Source organism: Apium graveolens, chromosome 3 (genome assembly GCF_009905375.1).
Source record: "Apium graveolens cultivar Ventura chromosome 3, ASM990537v1, whole genome shotgun sequence".
NCBI classification, from domain to species: Eukaryota; Viridiplantae; Streptophyta; class Magnoliopsida; order Apiales; family Apiaceae; genus Apium; species Apium graveolens.
This window is the reverse complement of record NC_133649.1, coordinates 21738761-21757331: the sequence shown is the minus strand read 5'-3', so window position 1 is coordinate 21757331 and position 18571 is coordinate 21738761. Positions and strand designations below refer to the sequence as shown.

At 33.9% G+C, this 18571-nt stretch overlaps 2 protein-coding genes and 1 long non-coding RNA gene across 5 annotated transcripts; all 3 read left to right on the top strand.

Annotated features, from left to right (window-relative positions):
- The first annotated feature begins 4194 nt into the window (after window positions 1-4194).
- Window positions 4195-5244, top strand: LOC141710633 (uncharacterized). 2 transcript variants are annotated; one of them, XR_012570990.1, is made up of 5 exons: window positions 4195-4236; window positions 4305-4448; window positions 4515-4565; window positions 4667-4774; window positions 4874-5244. It is a non-coding gene; the product is annotated as an uncharacterized LOC141710633 (long non-coding RNA). The 2 variants fall into 2 exon arrangements; XR_012570989.1 differs by having other exon boundaries at window positions 4667-4783.
- A 121-nt stretch (window positions 5245-5365) lies between these two features.
- On the top strand, window positions 5366-6103 carry LOC141711260 (uncharacterized). The gene is made up of 4 exons (XM_074513662.1): window positions 5366-5499; window positions 5593-5613; window positions 5725-5808; window positions 5897-6103. The coding sequence occupies exons 1-4, from the start codon at window positions 5421-5423 to the stop codon at window positions 6031-6033; spliced, it is 321 nt and encodes a 106-aa protein (XP_074369763.1). The 5' UTR covers window positions 5366-5420; the 3' UTR covers window positions 6034-6103.
- A 4427-nt stretch (window positions 6104-10530) lies between these two features.
- Window positions 10531-18341, top strand: LOC141711960 (putative ADP-ribosylation factor GTPase-activating protein AGD14). 2 transcript variants are annotated; one of them, XM_074514695.1, is made up of 12 exons: window positions 10531-10836; window positions 11365-11426; window positions 11678-11765; window positions 11837-11898; window positions 11993-12089; window positions 12321-12728; window positions 13626-14333; window positions 14949-15080; window positions 15564-15650; window positions 16344-16464; window positions 16549-16594; window positions 18000-18341. In XM_074514695.1, exons 1-12 carry the CDS (start codon window positions 10738-10740, stop codon window positions 18052-18054), a joined length of 1965 nt encoding a protein of 654 aa, XP_074370796.1. In that variant the 5' UTR covers window positions 10531-10737; the 3' UTR covers window positions 18055-18341. The 2 variants fall into 2 exon arrangements, with proteins under 2 accessions (XP_074370796.1, XP_074370797.1); XM_074514696.1 differs by lacking the exons at window positions 10531-10836; window positions 11365-11426 and having other exon boundaries at window positions 11688-11765; window positions 11993-12081.
- The last annotated feature ends 230 nt before the right edge of the window (window positions 18342-18571 follow it).

Sequence of the window (18571 nt, the reverse complement as noted above, 5' to 3'; positions counted from 1 at the left end):
TAGCTTCATTGTACTTGCAGACTCCTTCAGGTGGATTGCTAATAATCTTTTTACAAAGGTGAGTTAGGTGATTCATTGATCCACAATTCTCACACCTCTTTCTAGGAGCATCTGCAACATAAGTAAAATTATTTCTTTTGTTTATCCCAATCTTTCCATTTATATTCTTCTTTTTCTTTTTGACTTCTTCAGCTTTAATCTCCTTCACAGGCTCCTTAGTTTCTTGATTGGCTTTTAGTGTTTTAACAGAGATGGAAGACTGGGTTGTCTCATCATTTTTCTTTTCCTTGTCCTCATCAGCTATCTCCTGTTTGATGATCAACTCTTCTTCACTGAAGTTCACCTCACATGCCTTGAACAAAGGTGATTCAACTTTCTTCAAAATAATTGGAACATTCTCAGTTTCAGTTGATTTCCTTTGTCACTGACAGACTTCTTTTTGTTGTTCAAACCCTCATATTCAAGACCAATGGCAATGTTTGCACATGGCTTGTTCTTTTCATGATATTGGCCAACCAACTCAGAAGCATTTTTGAAGGATTTCAGCTTCACTTCATTCTTCTCCGGCCTTTCTCTCAATACTGCTTCAATTTCACTTGCACACATTAATTTGTTCTTTAAGTATGAATTTTCTTGCTTAGCAGCATCAAGCTCAACCAACAACAATTCAGTCTCTTGTTTTTCACTCTCAAGTTTTTTATTGATCTTTTTCAATCTGCTAACTTCCTCATTTGCAGCAACCATGCTTGTATGAATGTGGAACATTTCTGTGCTCATCTTTTCAACAGTTTCCTTATATTGACTCACATTTAAATCAATTGTGGTAAGAGTTGGTACCTGTGATTTAGATGATGAAGAGTCTCCTTGCTCCAAGGCCATGAGTGCATAGTTTCCAACTTCTTCATCTTCATCATTATCTGAATCATCCCAGCTCTTTCTCTCAACAATATAAGCTTTCCCTTGTTGCTTCTTTAGAAGAGCATCATACTTTGCTTCCAATTCAAGATAGACTTTGTCTTTCTTTGCCTTATTGGGTTTCCTACATTCTGTAGCAAAATGGCCCAACTCATCACAGTTAAAGCACCTTATGTTTGATCTGTCAACAGATCCAGTTTTGTATCCAGTTTTGCTATCAGGAGTGTACTTCCCTTTTCCTTTTCAGCTGCTATCTTTATTGAAGAACTGTCCTTTGCTATTGAAAAATCTTGGTTTCTTCACTCTAATGTTAGAGAATTTTCTATCCAAGTAAGCCATTGATTTGTCTAGCTCATCAAGAGTGTAGAACTCATCTTCTTCATCCAATTTCAGTATGACTTGCTCTTTAGTGTCATTGATTCTTTTCTCACTTATAGAAATTTCTGGAGTTTGGGATCTTTGCTCATCATTAGAGGTCTGGCCATCATTGACAATCAGTGCACTTGAGCCATCCATTACATATCCTTGACCATCCCTTAATGATTTCTTTTGAATCATTTCAAGTTCATAAGTTTTCAGAACCCCATAGAGCACTTCTAGTGTGATTCTACTCAAATCCCTTCCTTCTCTGATTGCAGAGATCTTTTGTTCCAAATGATCAGGGAGAGTAAGCAAGAACTTCAAATTCACTTCTTCAATTTCATAAAATTTATCGTGAAGCTGCAAGTCATTTATCAACTTATTAAACCTTTCAAACACATCAGTAATCCCTTTCTTTGGTTTAGCCATAAAACCTTCATACTGAGAAATCAATATCCTTCTTTGATTTGACCTAACCTCCTCAGTTCCTTCACAGAGTATCTCAATCTTTTCCCAGATCTGTTTAGCAGTGTCACAATTGACAATGTTATTATATATTACATTGTCAAGTGACTCAATTAGTATCAGTTGCCAAGCACTGTCTAGGGAAACTTTCTCTCTTTCAATATCAGTATACTCAGAGGCATCTTTGGGAGCAAAATGAGCTGGAATAACCATGTCTCCATCTGTGGTTTCCTCAACTCTAACCATAGGAGTGAAGGGCCTATTCTTGAGGATCTGAATGTAAAGGTGATTGGCCATTCTTATAAACAACAACATTTTCTTTTTCCATAAAGTGTAGTTGGCCTTATCAAAGGGAGGAATCTTGATACTACTGATTTTCTGTGTATTCATTTTTCCAAGATCTAATCTGTTTGCTTTCAGAATTTGCTCTGATACCACTTGTTAGATATAAATACAACACAGAGGGGGGTGAATGTGTTTTGGCTTAAATGTTTACTTTTTGATCGACTTTGGCTTTAGCAGTTGGTTGTTATCAATGATTTGGTAGAATAGATGTTAAACATAAATAACAATGTAAATATGTAAAACAAAGATCTTCAAAACTCACTTAATTTTATATTAAAAATCAAGCAGTGTTTTGCTAAAAATCTCTAAGTTCTTGGTTTAGAACTTAGCTTCTTTCTTGAGAGAGAATACAAGATTTTCTATCTATATTATTACTACTGACTAAGGACCAGTGTTAACTTTATAACTCAGTTAACTGCTGGTTTACACAGTGTGTAATAAGACATGCTACTAGCTTTTCTAAACTGTCACTTGTCATTTCTATTTATAGAAAAACAGATCTTTCATTTCTGGCTTAGCATATCTTTAGCATCCCGTGTTCACTTTAATATTCCTTTGTCAGTTAATCTTTACCATTAATCTTGCACATCTCTCAAGCTACTTTTTGTAGACTTGTCAATTTAACTGTGTGAATTGTTTGTTGATTTGTAACCTTGGATATTGAACTGTTCTGCAATTTTGTACTTAGAGAAATTTCTTCACTTCGAGATCTCCAATTAAGCTGTAGAGAACTCGACATCTCAATAGGCATGTTGGCTTGTCGATATCTCTGAAACTTCATTGTTGACTTGACTTATCGACAACTCTGAGTTCTCTAGTGAATTTTGGTTTATCGATAACTCAGAGTTCTCTAATGGACTTTGGCTTATCAATAACTCAGAGTTCTCTAATGAATGTATCCTTGTCGACATCTCTGAGTTCTCGAATGGGTATTTGACTTATCGATATCTCCAATAGCATTTCCTGAGTTCTCGATAGGTCTTTCTAAGTTCTCGAATGACTTCTCTATAACACTAATTCTGTGACTTGTAGAGATTTTGACTTAGAATATTTTTCACCAAACAGAATTATTCAACTCCAAGCTTCTTCATAATTCTTCTGAGGCATGACCTTCTTGATCTTCTTCCAGATATAATTCTTAGGCTTGACACTGTTTAGGGAATAATGCTCCAGTCTGCTTCATTTACATTTTACAGACATTAAGTGTTACAAGTATAAATTACAGATTAAGGTTACAATAGAACTTACTTAGGGTTGGCCCCAAGCTTAACTGATTGCTAATGACATTGTCAGCATCAGTAATCTTTGACATCATCTATTATATAACTGATTGTTAATGACATTGTCAGCATCAGTAATCTTTGACATCATCTATTATATAACTGATTGCTAATGACATTGTCAGCATCAGTAATCTTTGACATCGTTCATTATATATTCAACAAATGTTTACATATTCAGTTGGTAAAGAAAAATCTGCTAATGATTTTACGGTTCTTGAGAAACACAATCACAATGTTCATGGTTCTTCTGATTTAGGTATGTTTTTATATATGTCTTTTAAGCATAGTAATCTTAATGATCTAATTCATGTTTTGTTTGGTAGGTAATAAAAGACAACCTCTTGGCCAGTTGTCTCAAACGTCTTCATCGAAAGGTTTGGGTATTTTTTATTTGGTTGAAGATAGCATGTAAAATATACTGCATTATGATCAATATTCTTTGTAGGCTTGGATGAACGCTTTTTGCATGCCAATAAGAATTCACAGTCACTATTTCCCGGTTTAGGTATGTGTAATGTGTATCTTTTAAGCGTAGTCATCTTAATGATATAATTCATGTTTTGTTTAGGTATGTAATAAAAGACAACCTCTTGGCCAGATGTCTCAAACGTCTATATCGAAAGGTTTGGGTATTTTTTGTTTGTTTCACTAGCATGTAAACCTAGCATGCATTCATATCAATTTTTTTTGTAGGCTTGGATGAACGCTTTTTCCCTGCCAATATGAATTCACAGTCACGGTCTTCTGGTTTAGGTATGTGTTATGTATATCTTTTAAGCGTATTCACCTTAATGATCTAAGCCATATTCTGTTTTTCTAGGTATTAAAAAAAATCAAATCCAGTTGTCTCAAACGTTTTCATCAAAAGGTTTGTTTATTGTGTTGTTGTTTCTGTGGACTGAAAATACACAGCATTATGATCAATATTTTTTACAGGCTTGGATGAAAGATTTTTGCATGCCAATAAGAATTCTCAGTCACAAAATAACCACGATTCATCAAGTTTAATATACAGCTCTGTAACAACTCAGTTGACACATTCTCTAAAGGAAGGACATGTCAGCCATGAATCATCATCAGGTAAGTTCGATGATGTAGACGTTTAAAATTTAAATTCAAGCAAATGATCTTTCCTCGCATTTATAGGTCCTAAGCGGTTCTGTCCTGGCCCATTGTCTCCTTCTTCAGCGCCTAAAGGTATCCATTTTTTTAAAAGATAGTACTGCAACTAATCCTGAATTATTTCACAAATCATTTTTGGTCATCAAACTAACAACATATATTTAAAACATTTTCAGCTACGAAGATAAGAACTTTGCAGTTTTCTCAGCAAACTAAATCCCGTGGAGAATTGTTGCATCAACATTCATTTTCTGAGAATGCAGACCCCAATGTTTCAGCATCAAGTAAAAACGGTAAATATATTACTTCATTGAGTTTAACTTTGTGAACCCAGCATATATTTTGGCCTAAATGCAAGAAATTTGACGATATGCTTTTGTTAGGTTATATCCGTCGTGCAACTGAGCCTTCACTTGCTACTACACCATCACAAAGAAGTCTAAATTTAGATGATCTAACACCTCAGTCAGGACTAACGCAAATTAACTCAACAGCTCATCCATATAGTCCTAAATAGAAGACGTCTTCAGGTAGTAGCATGTATGTTCAATGTTGTCATATATTTGTAATATTTAGTTGTAATTTTATTAACTGGAAATCAAAATCCATGCTTATTATGTTTTGCAGCAAAGTAATATTTCTCGAATCATTCTTAATAGACCAACATTTGCTAAGAAACATATTATGTTTGAGCTAACTTCATCTAGGATATCACCAAACAACAATCCATTCTCAACACCGCAAGAGGCAGAACATAGTTGTAAGTTTACAACTATGAATATATATATATATTTCGAACTGATTGATTATTATGATCAATACTGAAACAAAACATTTTTTTTAGCAAACAGGCATTTATAATCCCCATCAAGATTACAGACCACGGATAAAAAGTCACATATTGATGCTCGCATTACAGAAAATTCTACTATGGCTAAGAAAAGAGAAATGCGAAATACGATATTAGTTACCATTCCGAATCCTAAAGATCTTGGTGTCCCGCTACCAGGTAGCTCCAAACTTCAGATTATTAGATTTCTGTAATCAGAGTCCTAAATTTCATTCAAGCTTTTACACTAATGATTTTGTATCACCTATGCAGACTGGTTTCCCCATAATAAAGGTTAGTTATTTAAATCCAAAAAAGTTACTGCATTATTTGGAAAAAGTCACAGATTAAGGAATTTTCAATTTCTCATTATTGATGACCAATATGCTGAAGCAACATCTTCAGGAAGTAGGAATTTGATTGATGCTTTCAATAATGTGAGTGATGTACCACTTGAAGATATGCCTGAATATGAGAATTATGTGACAGGTAATATTAAGAAGTAAAGATTAATGTAAATGCAAAGTATCCAACATCTGTCATTATGCTAACATATCTACTCATAATAAATTTGCAGATGATGAACTTGATGGAAGTGCAAAAGATGGTAAACATTTAACCGAATATCAGGATGAATACATGGATGAGGAGTTAGGTATGTGTCATTCCACTTCCATCAATACTCATTCGGATATGTTAGCTTTGAATTGTTAGCATATTAGACTGCGTACGAGCTTTTTAAATATTGTTAGCAGATTATTGGAAAAGATATATGGATCTTGGACCACCAACAAAAATTTGTGAGAAATGTAAAGCTAGGATGTGGAATGAAGAGAGAAATAATAAATCAAGCAAGAACAACCCACCGACATTCTCAATTTGCTGCAAAAATGGTCAAGTTGAATTTCCCAAAGAACGTCCTCCTCCTCCTTTCTCGTACTATTTGCTTTCTGGATCTGAGAAAATTGCATATTTTCTGAAAAATATAAGGACATACAACTCCTTATTTCAATTTACCTCACTTGGTGGTAAGATAGATCGTAAAATCAACAATGGTGGAGGTCCTTACTGTTTTAAGATGAATGGACAGAATTATCATTTGATTGGAAGTCTTAAAACAAAGGAAGGACAGTCACCTAAGCAAGACAATAAGACAACTCAAATATTTTATCAATGATTTTTTCTGAATTATTTAAGAATATCGTGTAGGTTGGAGGATATGGCTTACCTTTCTACCCACGCACCTTGATGATGAAATATCTTGAAGAAATATATGGCTGCTGGAATTTACTATTCTATTCATCAATAAGACACTATTTCATCTGTTTTATTATTTAACAGGTTATACTATTTTTTCAAGTACTTACGTATCAATAAGTCTAACAAATTAAGTTTTTATATTAGTCTCGCAAATTATTTCATTTTATACACTTATTAATCCAACATATATAATTGGTCTTGGTATGTAGATGTGATTGGCGTTTTAGTGGATTTTGAGCATGTATGGAAAATCAAAACTATGTACGGTCTGAAGGATATTTGCAAGTTCAGGATTACTGACGGAAGGTTTATATTGGACTTCTCATTGGCTAAGATTTATTGTTGATCAAACTCTGTTTTATTTAATAATCTTGAACTTACATATACAGAGATTCTCATAAGGTCAATGTATGGGGTAATCTTGCCGTGACTACTGATGCACATGTTAGAGAGGTTAAGGCATGATTTAAAGATGGTGAGGAGGAGCCTATAATTGTTATTGCGTCAAGTACAAAACTTAAGATTTGGAAGAGTAAGTCCTATAAAATTCAATATTAAAGTAGTAAAGTGTGAGATTATTAACATGTACTCAACATGATTTCATTTCATATGTATATACAGGTTCTGTTCAGATTAGCACACTACCTGCTTCTAAGATATACATCAATTTGGATCATGATTTTATTTTTGTTATGAGACAGAGGTACACTCATTTTCATCAACTATATTTCATCTATATATCTTAGATGATTAGTTAATTATTTTTTGAAGAGTTCAAAATCATTTATCCATATTTGTATCAGGCTTCGCGAAGAAGGTTATGTACCTTCTGACAAGACAACTTCTTCTCCAACTACGACAGATGTTAAGGAGGTGGTGTATGTCATTGAAACGGTTACACTAAAGGAGTTAAGTGAGAAAACTTCTACTGATTTTCTGAAGGTATTATTTATCTATATGCTACAAATTTAAGATCAATGTGTAAGTTCACATATAATACATTCTGTATTTGATTAATATTGCATGCACAAATACGAATTAGAGTTTTTTGTGAATGTAATAAATGAAAACATGTTAATGAAATGTGTAGATGAGTTTTATGTGCAAAGTAAAGGTTAAATCCGTTGAAGAAAGTGACAACTGGTGGTATGGTAGCTGCAACAAGAATGATTGTCACTAAGAAGTTATAAAGTTCGAAGGAAAGTATCGATGTGCCAGATGCCAGGAGAATTATCCAGTACCACAATAGAGGTTATCGAGAAACAAATTCAGTCTATACTCTTATCAATATAAATCTGTAAAGTTAAATTTATATATGAACAAATAACTGACCACCTAAAAAATTACCAACAATTCATATATCTTATTTGCAGGTTCAAGATCGTTGTTCTTGCTGAAGATGACACAGAAGCTTTAAATTTTGTTTTATATGATCGTGCCGTGAAACGATTGTTGGGTAAAACAGTAACTAATCTGATGGCTGAAGGATACAATGTAAAGTACTTTAATCCCTTTAGTGTCAATTAATTGTTTTATCCGAAACATATGTTACTGTTTTTATGATTATATCAAGTTGTCTACTGATTGTAACTTTGTAGGATCCTGCAAAGTATCCTCCACCATTGAAGCAAATTGCAGGAAGAGAAAATACTGTTAAAGTTGAGCTCACTGATGATAACATATTAGTTAGCAGCACAGTATATTATGCTATGGATGCATATGAATGTTCATTTAGCACTTCTCCTGTGCTTGAAGACATTGATACTAGGACTTCAGTTTCAAATTATACAAATGTGAGCTTCATGTTTCACATCTTAAAAATTTCCAGCTTATTTCATAATATACCTACAATACTATATATCCTAAAGATATTTATTAGCTCTTGAATTTATAAATGTTTTCATACTATAACCAAAATTGCAGATAAGTGTTCCCAGTCTATCTGATGGTGCAGGCACTTCAGGTTCAGTTCTATCGACTAGCAAACGAGTTAAAATGTCGGTAGATTGTATAATTACCCATTATTAGATGTGATTTATCATACAAAATATACGTACAGTTGTTTATTAAATCATACTGCATTAACATTATATCAATTTCCAATATGCAGGAAGAGTAAAATGTTTTGGTACCGAACTCAAGATTCATATAATCGCTTCGTTTCGAGGAATCTTGAATGAAGATTATCTCATTTTTTCATTTATGTTTGATTTTTATTTTCATTGTTGTTTACTGTTTTGCAAACAGTAACATTTTGCACGACGGTGAAGTTGAAACTTTTGGATGTTCTTCATGTTTTTGCAAATTTTTAAATTAATGGACCAATAATTTTTAATGGCAGGTAGTTTGTCCAGTAATTAGATTATTATGCTCTCCGTTATATGGTTAATATTTTATACTATAAACGTGCTTAAACTATATACAAAAAATAAAACTCTTCGTACTATTTGACGACAATAATATACAATTTTTTTGTCAAATACAGAAAAAGAAAAGAGACGTTATCGAATGATTTGTTGTTATTGTTTACACATGATGATATTGGTATAAAAATGTTGTTACACAATGTCGCTACTTCATGAATATATATCTTTAAAATTTAAAAATAGATCGTATATAACTAAACCACGTATGCGTAGCACGGGCAAGATAAATAGTAGTTTTTAGTTTTCACTTGTAAATACATTGTTAATTCAATGAAATTGGGTTTTAGTTTATGATTTTAGACAAAGATAACTACATTTTCTCATGTTACCAAAGTAGGTTTTTCTTGTTTTCAACCGATTACGCGGTTAAAACACCGATTTGAAACTTCTTTAATCTTTTTTGTTCAACAATTCTATTAATTTCAATCATTTTATTGCATCTTTACGACTTTGTGTCGTTGTTGTTATGAATCTGCATCAATATCGGTTGTATATTGATGTGTTCTTTTTTATCGGTTGTATATTGATGTGTTCTTTTTTAATTTTTCTTGATTTTGTTATCGATCAATTTGTCAAACACTTTACGGCTCAAACTCAGAATCAAGAATACATCTACAAAAACCCATTAATTATCTCAATAAATAACAAAACAAATTTAAAACTAAAATTTGCAACGATCAAAACGGGTGAAGGACAAATTTAACCTATTTTTACACAAAATTGACAAAAATAACCCATTTCTGAAAAGTTGGCCAACTTTAGCCGATTGGATACCCTACTGTCAGTGGAGTATCCACTTTATACAAGATACCCAACTGGTAGTGGAGTATCCCATATATGAAATACTCAAATATTAAATACAAAACCGAACTATTTAGAGCATGTGTATTTACGTGTTCGTGTACATTCGTTTTCATGACGTTCTCGTATCGTCTAACATTAAATATTAATATAAATATAAATAAATGTAAATATTGAATTTTTAGATAAAAAATTATATGAAATGTATACATTTAAATCATTTATAGGTACAATATTATAATATTATGCACTATTTTATAAGTATTTATTATAAATATATATTTACATTTATCTATTCATATTAATATTTATAACACATATTAATATTTAATTATAAATAGATTTATGTTGTATAACTCGTATCGTATCATGTATTCAAAATAAAAATGATATTATATCTCAGGTATTTTATATTTATCATTTGTGTATTTTTCTTATCGAGTACTTGAAATATAAAATACAAATATTAAATTTCGGTGTAATATTTGTGCAAGCGTGAAAAATTGCCGATATATTGACCATGATGCGTCTGAATTTGCAACAATAATTACAAAATTACAGCGGTCCGCCGATGACAAGGCACAGGGCAGTAAAGTGTCAAGTCAAAACGGTTAAAGAAGAGAGGCGCTGACCAGTGTGCAGCTGTAATTACTGACTACTACTAGTACTATCGGGGTGGTGGAGCGTAGTAATAATATTATTATATTGTAACGTCTAGTGTCCACATACACACCCCAGACCCAGAGAGACGAGAGAGAGAGAGGCCTGTTTTGGAGTTTCTCACTCCTATAGTTTATTTACACCCCCCCCTCTTAATTCAAATTAATTGAAGCCCTAGATTCAATTCTCTTCCTGCTGATTTTCATTTGTAAACCCCCCCCCCCTAGCATTTCTATTAATTAGCAGGGAGGTTTTGATTTCAGATTTGAGAATGAGTAGCACCACCAAGTCCGAAGAGCGAAACGAGAAGATCATTAGGGGTCTTATGAAGCTTCCTCCCAATCGCAGATGCATCAACTGCAATTCTCTCGTAATCATCTCTCTCTCTCTCTCTCTCTCTCCCCCTCTCCCTCTCCCCCTCCCTCTCTCTCTAACTTCTACTGTTGTTGTATCGAATTGAAGCTTTTTCTAAAAGTTTTTATTTTGTTTAAAGAATCGGTCTCGATGTACCGTCCCCCTTTGATCATTTACACGTCTGGAATAACATGCTTAATTTATTAATTTTCTGAGTTTTGATTACAACATTTGCTTAAAGACTTAACTTCTTTCCTATTGTTTAGAACATAATCGAGCATGATAAATTATTATTAGGAGTAGAGTATTCCACACGGGATAGCGCATAATTCTCAATAGACTGTTTTTGTATAATATCTTTTTAAGTAAATGTTCTGTTTTTTGTAAGCGATGTCAATGCTTAGAATTAGGGGAAACACTGGATTTTGATTTTATTTTTCAATATATTGACTTGCCTCATTAATGTAAACTTTACTTCATTTCCATGGCTGTTTTCCGTGATTTCCTCACCAAGCATCTAATGCATATTTTTTACTGTTTACAGGGACCCCAGTATGTCTGCACGACCTTCTGGACATTTGTTTGCATAACATGTAGTGGGATACAGTGAGTACCTTAACCTAATTTATTGCATTTGTATAAACATTTCTTTGATGCCGACATCCTTGTTGAATTTAGATTATGTCTCACCTTAAGATCCGCAAAGTACACTATTTTAAAATAATTGTGTGCTTTGTCATATGTTCAACTATGCATGGCGTATGATGCTCAATAAGGTTCGTTAGGTGGGTGAAAAGAAAACATTGTGTTTATGGAAAAATGTGGTTTGTTACTTATTCAGTTTTCATGGTTTGCAGCCGTGAGTTCACACACCGTGTGAAGTCCGTTTCCATGTCTAAATTTACTTCACAAGAAGTTGAAGCCCTTCAAAAAGGCGGTAATCAGGTATGATAATATTTATTTAGTTCTTTCCATTGTCATCTGGATTGCTTATTTGCTTACTATAATGGCTTCAGCGTGCAAGGGAAACATTTTTAAATTCTTGGAACCAGCAAATGCAGAGGTTCCCTGATAGCAGGTGAAGTTCTACCGTTCTTGCTCCTGAAGATCAGAACATTTTAAATATTTGCAGATTCCTGAAAAGACATTTAGTTCTATCTTCTGTTTTGTAGCAATGCTGACAAAATTCGAGAGTTTATGAAGGCTGTTTATGTAGATAAAAAATATGCTGGAGGAAAGACATCTGAGAAACCTCCAAGAGGTACGCAGGTAATAAAACTTAACTGATTTAGATGTATATCTTAACTGCTAAATATATTTTTAGATATTCGCTAAAAGAATGATACCAGTACAGAAATTGATAGATATGTGTAACCCACTAGGGTTGTATCTTAAAAATGTACACCTTTATGGGACTCCTAACGGATAGATGTATTAGAATATCTCACGCCATCCTCCCAGCAATCAATCTCACATGTACTGTATATATAAACTTGACAGGACCTTAAGAATCATGAAGACGAGACGAGGCGAGCTAGTTCCTATCACTCCTATTCTCAAAGCCCACCTTATGATTACCAGTATGAAGAAAGGCGCTATGGAAAACAAGCTTTTGCCCTTACTAGAAAGGCTGGTTCAGACCGAGGCCTTAAAACATCTAGTTTCCTGAGTCCTAGTCATTCAAGTGACAATGGTTTTGAGGGAAGTTTTTCAAATGAGGGGTCTAATGCAAGTGATATACATAAGCATGAGACCCAAGCACCTACCTCTCAAACAGGTTTTGGATTCAGCAGTCCCTCCAGTGAATCATCAAGGGACGTATTTAGTGAAGAAATAAGTCAGCGTAATGTTAATACATATTCTAATGCACATACCAAGAGTGCTGCAGAGCAGGCTCCACATTCGCAGGTCATTTTATATCTATCCTATATCTGTTCTTGACTTCTTGTTAAACTGAGATTGCTGGTAATCTGGTATACCATGCTATACTCTACCGTGGGAGTAACTTATATAGATGTACCTGAATTAAGTGGTAGGAGTTTAATACGTGCTTAGTCTTTTTTCGATTATATATCTGATTGGTGTAACTATGAGCATGATTTCAAATAAAAGATCAGAGGAGGATAGGGGATAAAGTAACACGGAGTTTCTGATTTAGCCTGTTATTATCAGTACTAAAGACAGGACTGCTGAAATCCTAACAGATTCTACATTGTTACAAGTGTTAGAGAAAAAACATATGTGTTGTCACATGTTTAATACATCCAGAGGCTGTCCAAAATAGCAGAATAGGATATATTGTCACTTTTAGAAGATCGTCAAACACTCAGGACTTATATGTAAAATTACTTCGGAAAGAGAAGATGATATCTTTCTTCTTCTTCCGAAGTATAATTAGCTGTAACAAGATGGAAGAGAAAACAAAGCCAATGGCAACATGTTTGCCTTCCTTTTTACATTACAAATTACTGTTGGTTTTCTCGAGTATTGGACTTTTCATTCTTTTTTATATAAATGCTATGTTCCTATGGACCTAATAATTCACCTTGAGCATTATTGTTGGACATTCATACCAGGAATAAATATGAAAACTCGACATCTCATTACAGGCCAAAACATGCACAGTTTTTGGTATATTTCCGAGCCTGAGACTGGTCCGGTTAACATAGATCAAAAGTTGTTTGACCAGGGAGAACAATATTTGCTATTTTGTTTCTAGATGATTTTCTGGTAGGAGTTCTGTTGTTTTGTACATACTGATTTTTCCATACCCATTCACTGAGTCTTTATTTGTCTTCTGATCAGAGGACTGCATCTACAAGCAGCTTTGGATCATTTAACAGCAATTCAATGTCCTTCAAGTCAGTAACTTCTGAAAATGCAGATGGTCCATTTGAACCTGACCAATCTGCAGGGACCCGTAATAATAAACTAGCTTCTTTTCTCTCCTTACCACATTCGGCAGTGTCTGGGACTTCTAATAGTGTTGACCTGTTTGATAGCCAATTTGTGTCTGGAACTGTTACATCCTCAGCCTCAGCCCCTAATTTGTTTCAGTTACCCACAGCATCATCAACTTTACCCGTAGATTGGTTTCAGACGCCCCCCCCTTTCTCAACTTTGAATTCTGATCAAGGATCTCAAAATTTGCCATCTCCATCTTCAGATATTTTCTCTAATATGCCTCGGCAGCATTCAGTGGGATCCTTGAATGAGAGATCATCAAATGTAGTTACTGAGAAAAATGAAGGGTGGGCAACATTTGATGTACCCCAGCTTATGGAGCCTAGTCAAGGCAATCTCATATCTACATCTGCCACTGCTACTGCTGGGACGGCACCTCTCAAAGGAGTATCTCTAACAAGTGTTGACAACTTACTACCTTTAAACACAACTCCACAATGGTCCTCATTTCTCGATTCTAGTTCAATAGAGCCTCTTTCATCAATTCCTGATAAGTGGCACGAGAGCATGCTCAATTTTGAAGCTCCCAGTAATGCAGGAACTGATCAGGTAAGATTTTTAATTTAGATTTGCATGGATAATATATACATTTCCAAATAATAAGACATCAATAAATGTATAAGCCTTTCTTAACCGGGCTCTTATTTATCACGTCTATGTTGAATGGTTGAATGGTTATGAAGAACAGCTATATCATATGAGGCACATACTACATATCTCTATGCACTCTCTGGCGATGTTGCCTATGTAGATAAGTAAAGAATATTATAAATACACAAAATTTATAAGTATGTAGCTATATTATTATGTTCTTAGTTGATTATCATTATAATAGCTTTCAAGTTATTTTTTAAATAAATAAATAAATTTAACTTTTGTAATTCAATTCATCTTTAGATTTGAAGCATGTTGAAACTGAAATTTAATCTTTGTTCATTACTTGTAAGTTCCAATATGTGGATACTCTATTTCATTTTTGATTTTTCCTATATTGTCCTATCCTGGAGTTGGCTGCCAGACATTTTTATGACCCTCATTCTGCCACCCTACATAATATGTACATTTAAGACGAGCTGCCCGCTCCCCGTTTACGGGGTAAAGATTTTATTACTGAAAAATAGATGCAGTAAATTTCTGACCATTAATGTTTCGTGTTTTCTTTAGGCATGGAATGCATTTGATACTCCAGATGAACAGTTTCCATTTGGAAAAGAATACCAGCATAGTAGTGAACATGTTGCAGCACATAATCCTTCTTCATTTGCTGATGGGTATTTGGGCATAAGAGTGTCAGAGGTTTATATAATTTCCTATACAGCTGCATGCAAATTTTTTTTGATATTTATTCGTAGCACGTAAATAAAGCCTTTATATTTTTTGAATAGTGCAAATATTTTTATATGTTATTGGTGGTACCATCTGTGTGCTGTGCTGGATAAAATTGGTTGAGTATATATTGGTTGAGGCTATGATGATGCGTGATGGTAGTTGACTGGTGGGTCCTGTTGATATTGTATAATTAGTAATTACTGTTTACACTATCTTTACCTAACTATCTCTCACCTGTTATGTCATCGTTATATTTATCTTCTGTTTTGTTTTTTCTCATTCAATTTATCATGTAAAATATTATGTAAGCTTTATTATCACATTGCATTAATCAGTCCTTGGGATAACTGAGAAGCATAATACAAGGGTTGTGCATGTTATTATTTACACCGCACACATGTTCCTCCCTATTTTTTTGGTTTGACTTGTCTTAATTTTTATGTTTCACAGGCAGGAGCACTGTTTCCTGCAACTGATGTAAAATCTTCCAACCCGTTTGATACTCCTTTTGATACTGATTTAGAGCCCAACAATGAGGTATGCTATAGACTCGGCTGAATTTACTATTCCTAGCATCTATTGTATTACGTACATCTGCTTAAGTATTTTGATGAGGAACAGAGGTGATAATAGAAGGGAATCTTTTATATTTATTAGTAAATAATAAGTTAATCCATTTAATTCGTGGGAAGTAATGTATTTATTACTTGTTTTATACGCGGGGCTAGTAGTTTATTCAATATGTAGTGGTTATTTTTAATGAGCTTAATGGTTAACAGGCCTTAGTCCATTAGGTTATTTCATTACATATTCTATAATTATGTTTTTGATATTTTGGGGGAAGTGAGACGGAAAGAATTCAAGACCAACCTCCCCTTAAAATATTTACCTTTCCCCCTCTTTGCGTCTCCCAATTCTAATGCCCTTCCTTCATTTTTCTTTCTGTTTTATACCTAATTTTGGTTGTTAAATGTGCAAATTTCTTATGTAATGAACAATGCAACATAGGTATGAAAGGGAAACTATCTTAGCATAGAAGTTAATCTCTTTCTAGTTTCTAGTTTTCTTTTTTTAGGATGAAAGGGTTCACTGTAATTAACTTCTCAACACACTAATTTTTATATACAATTCTTAATAGTGCAAGTGCTCCGATTTATTATAGAGAGGGTAAATTTTGGTCTGTGGACTTTATAAATATCTGACTATTTGATTCCACATTCTTAATTGCAGTTTTTCGACATGAGCTCTTTGCAAGCCATTTTACCTAATGGCCACATGCCTGCCTCCTATATTTCTGCTGTGCCTGATCCTTGGTTCTCTCAAAATCCAGTCACATCTGCTGGACCCCAAGGTGAGTGAAATGGAAACTTAGAGGTGCATTACACAGTTTAACCAAATATTTAACCAGTCTGATTGTAGTAATGCAACTGTGCAGGTGACCTCGGATTATATAGCGGGCCAGCACCAAGCACACAAATAATGTAAGCTAGTTCACTTTTTGTACTGTCCTTTTGATCTAGGAAGAATGATTATTGAATTCGGTACTTAAATTTTTCACTCGTTTTTCTTCCCTCCCACTTATACCTGAATTGGATGATGTTCCTAATAAGTGTCTCCAATATTGCAAGGAATAGAATGATCATTCACTTTTGTTGGTCATAAAGAATGGAAGGGTCGATTTCTTGGTTCATTTCATTCTCATGAAATGTCTGATTTCCATTCCTTTTGAATAAGCAGAGGATATTTAATATTTTACTACAATATCTTTAAATCATGTTTCATTTTCCACATGTTTGCAAAAACACACCTCCTATGCATACCGCAACACAGATATGTGCATATAGTGTTATGATTAAGTGGAGAACTAGTTAATATAAGAACCTAAGAACTTTAATTGTTAACCATTGGATGATAAATAGATACAAATGAGATCAATTTGATAAGAAACTGTTTTCAACTGTTTTTGTTACATATCTTAGGGCAGTAGAGGTTCTTACTTGACCAAAACCTATGTGCATATACATGTATCTGTACGTGCATATTGGCATGTGTATGTTATGTGGGTAGAATGTATACTACGAGCAGATGTTTATATTATAAACCTATACAAGCGCCTGCACTCACTTATGTTAGCTTCTTATTTTGAAAAAAAGAAGGTTAAACCGCGGATTGCACAAATTCCGCTTAACCTAATTCACAATCTCCTTCCATCATGCTTATTCTTATTACTCAATTCGGATTTTAGGATTTGATTATTATTCATATGCAATTATAAGAGTATAATTATATGCCAAAGTTAGGTAATTTTAATAATTTTAATTTATTGCAACTTGCAAGCTTTCAATATTTTGTTTTGGAATTCGATTATTGTTTTTAAGATTATTATGGCTAAAGGCAATTAACTTTTTAATTCTATACAGTTAATCATGTCTGATGTTTTTTTCCTCATTTTAGTTGTATTTTGTTTATGAGTAAGTTGCTGATATGCTTCATTTCATACATCTGGAGTTCACATTTTTATCAATATAAGTTTTGTGCCTTTCTTCGATAAGATGTACGCCTCGTCCTTAGAATCCAGAGAAACATTTGCAATTCAGTGAGCTTGGTGCCTTAAATAGGGCTCAGCTCAGATATTGTGTTCCTCACCTCTTGGCATCCCAGAAACCTTTGGACCTCACCCCAGGCTTCACAGGAGCCTTTGCGACTCAGTGAACCTGTCATCCTAAAAAGCAGTGATCACAGATACTTGAAAAAAACTTTATTGACAGATAAGGTCTTATAAAAAAATGATTTTGCCTTTTTGTGCTGTATTTCACCAGAACATGCTTTTAGCATTTAAAAATGTCACTCTCCGCTAATTTATCTGGGCTTTTCTAATTTTTTCAGGAGTGTTGCATCTCACGAGCCAGTGGCACAAACTGGAGGAAATCCTTTTGCATAGGATTTTGGTAGTGTATTTGTTCCATTATTAGTTTAGTGTTACCCGCATTCGGTTTGCCTGTGAAAATGACAATAAATGTTGCTTTTTATAGTCTTGGTATTTGTAGTAAAATAATGATGAGATCCTTCTGGGTTTTGCAATAATAACTGGAAAGCAGTGATATTTTTTTATAGTTGTTTTCTAGTTAAAAGGACATAGTCTTGTTATAAGATGTGGCTTGTACTAGTATATGTCATCAGTGTCCGAGTTTTCTTATGAAGTTGGACAAAATTAAACTGTTAATTGAGCACCCATGAATGGAATTTACATGTACTACAGTATTACGTAGTAGTAGTTCCATTTCCTTGGCCAGAAGCCGATTTCGCTGCTCCAACTCACTTTTGAGAGCCTCTTTGCTGTCTTGGAACATGGGGCACCTCAATTTTGTCATATATCCAGTTTTCACAAACTTTTGCATTGCACAACTTGGCCGGTTCATTTTATATTTTAACGAGCACACCAGAAAGGGGGAGATTGG

Bases quoted from the DNA above. Each gene is read 5' to 3' on its own strand.
- LOC141711260 (XM_074513662.1), top strand. From the start codon at position 5,421: ATGGCTAAGAAAAGAGAAATGCGAAATACGATATTAGTTACCATTCCG. The intron at 5,500-5,592 runs GTAGCTCCAAAC...TCACCTATGCAG, and splicing joins TCTTGGTGTCCCGCTACCAG to ACTGGTTTCCCCATAATAAA. The intron at 5,809-5,896 runs GTAATATTAAGA...ATAAATTTGCAG, and splicing joins ATATGAGAATTATGTGACAG to ATGATGAACTTGATGGAAGT.
- LOC141711960 (XM_074514695.1), top strand. From the start codon at position 10,738: ATGAGTAGCACCACCAAGTCCGAAGAGCGAAACGAGAAGATCATTAGG. The intron at 12,729-13,625 runs GTCATTTTATAT...TCTTCTGATCAG, and splicing joins AGCAGGCTCCACATTCGCAG to AGGACTGCATCTACAAGCAG. The intron at 16,595-17,999 runs GTAAGCTAGTTC...TAATTTTTTCAG, and splicing joins GCACCAAGCACACAAATAAT to GAGTGTTGCATCTCACGAGC.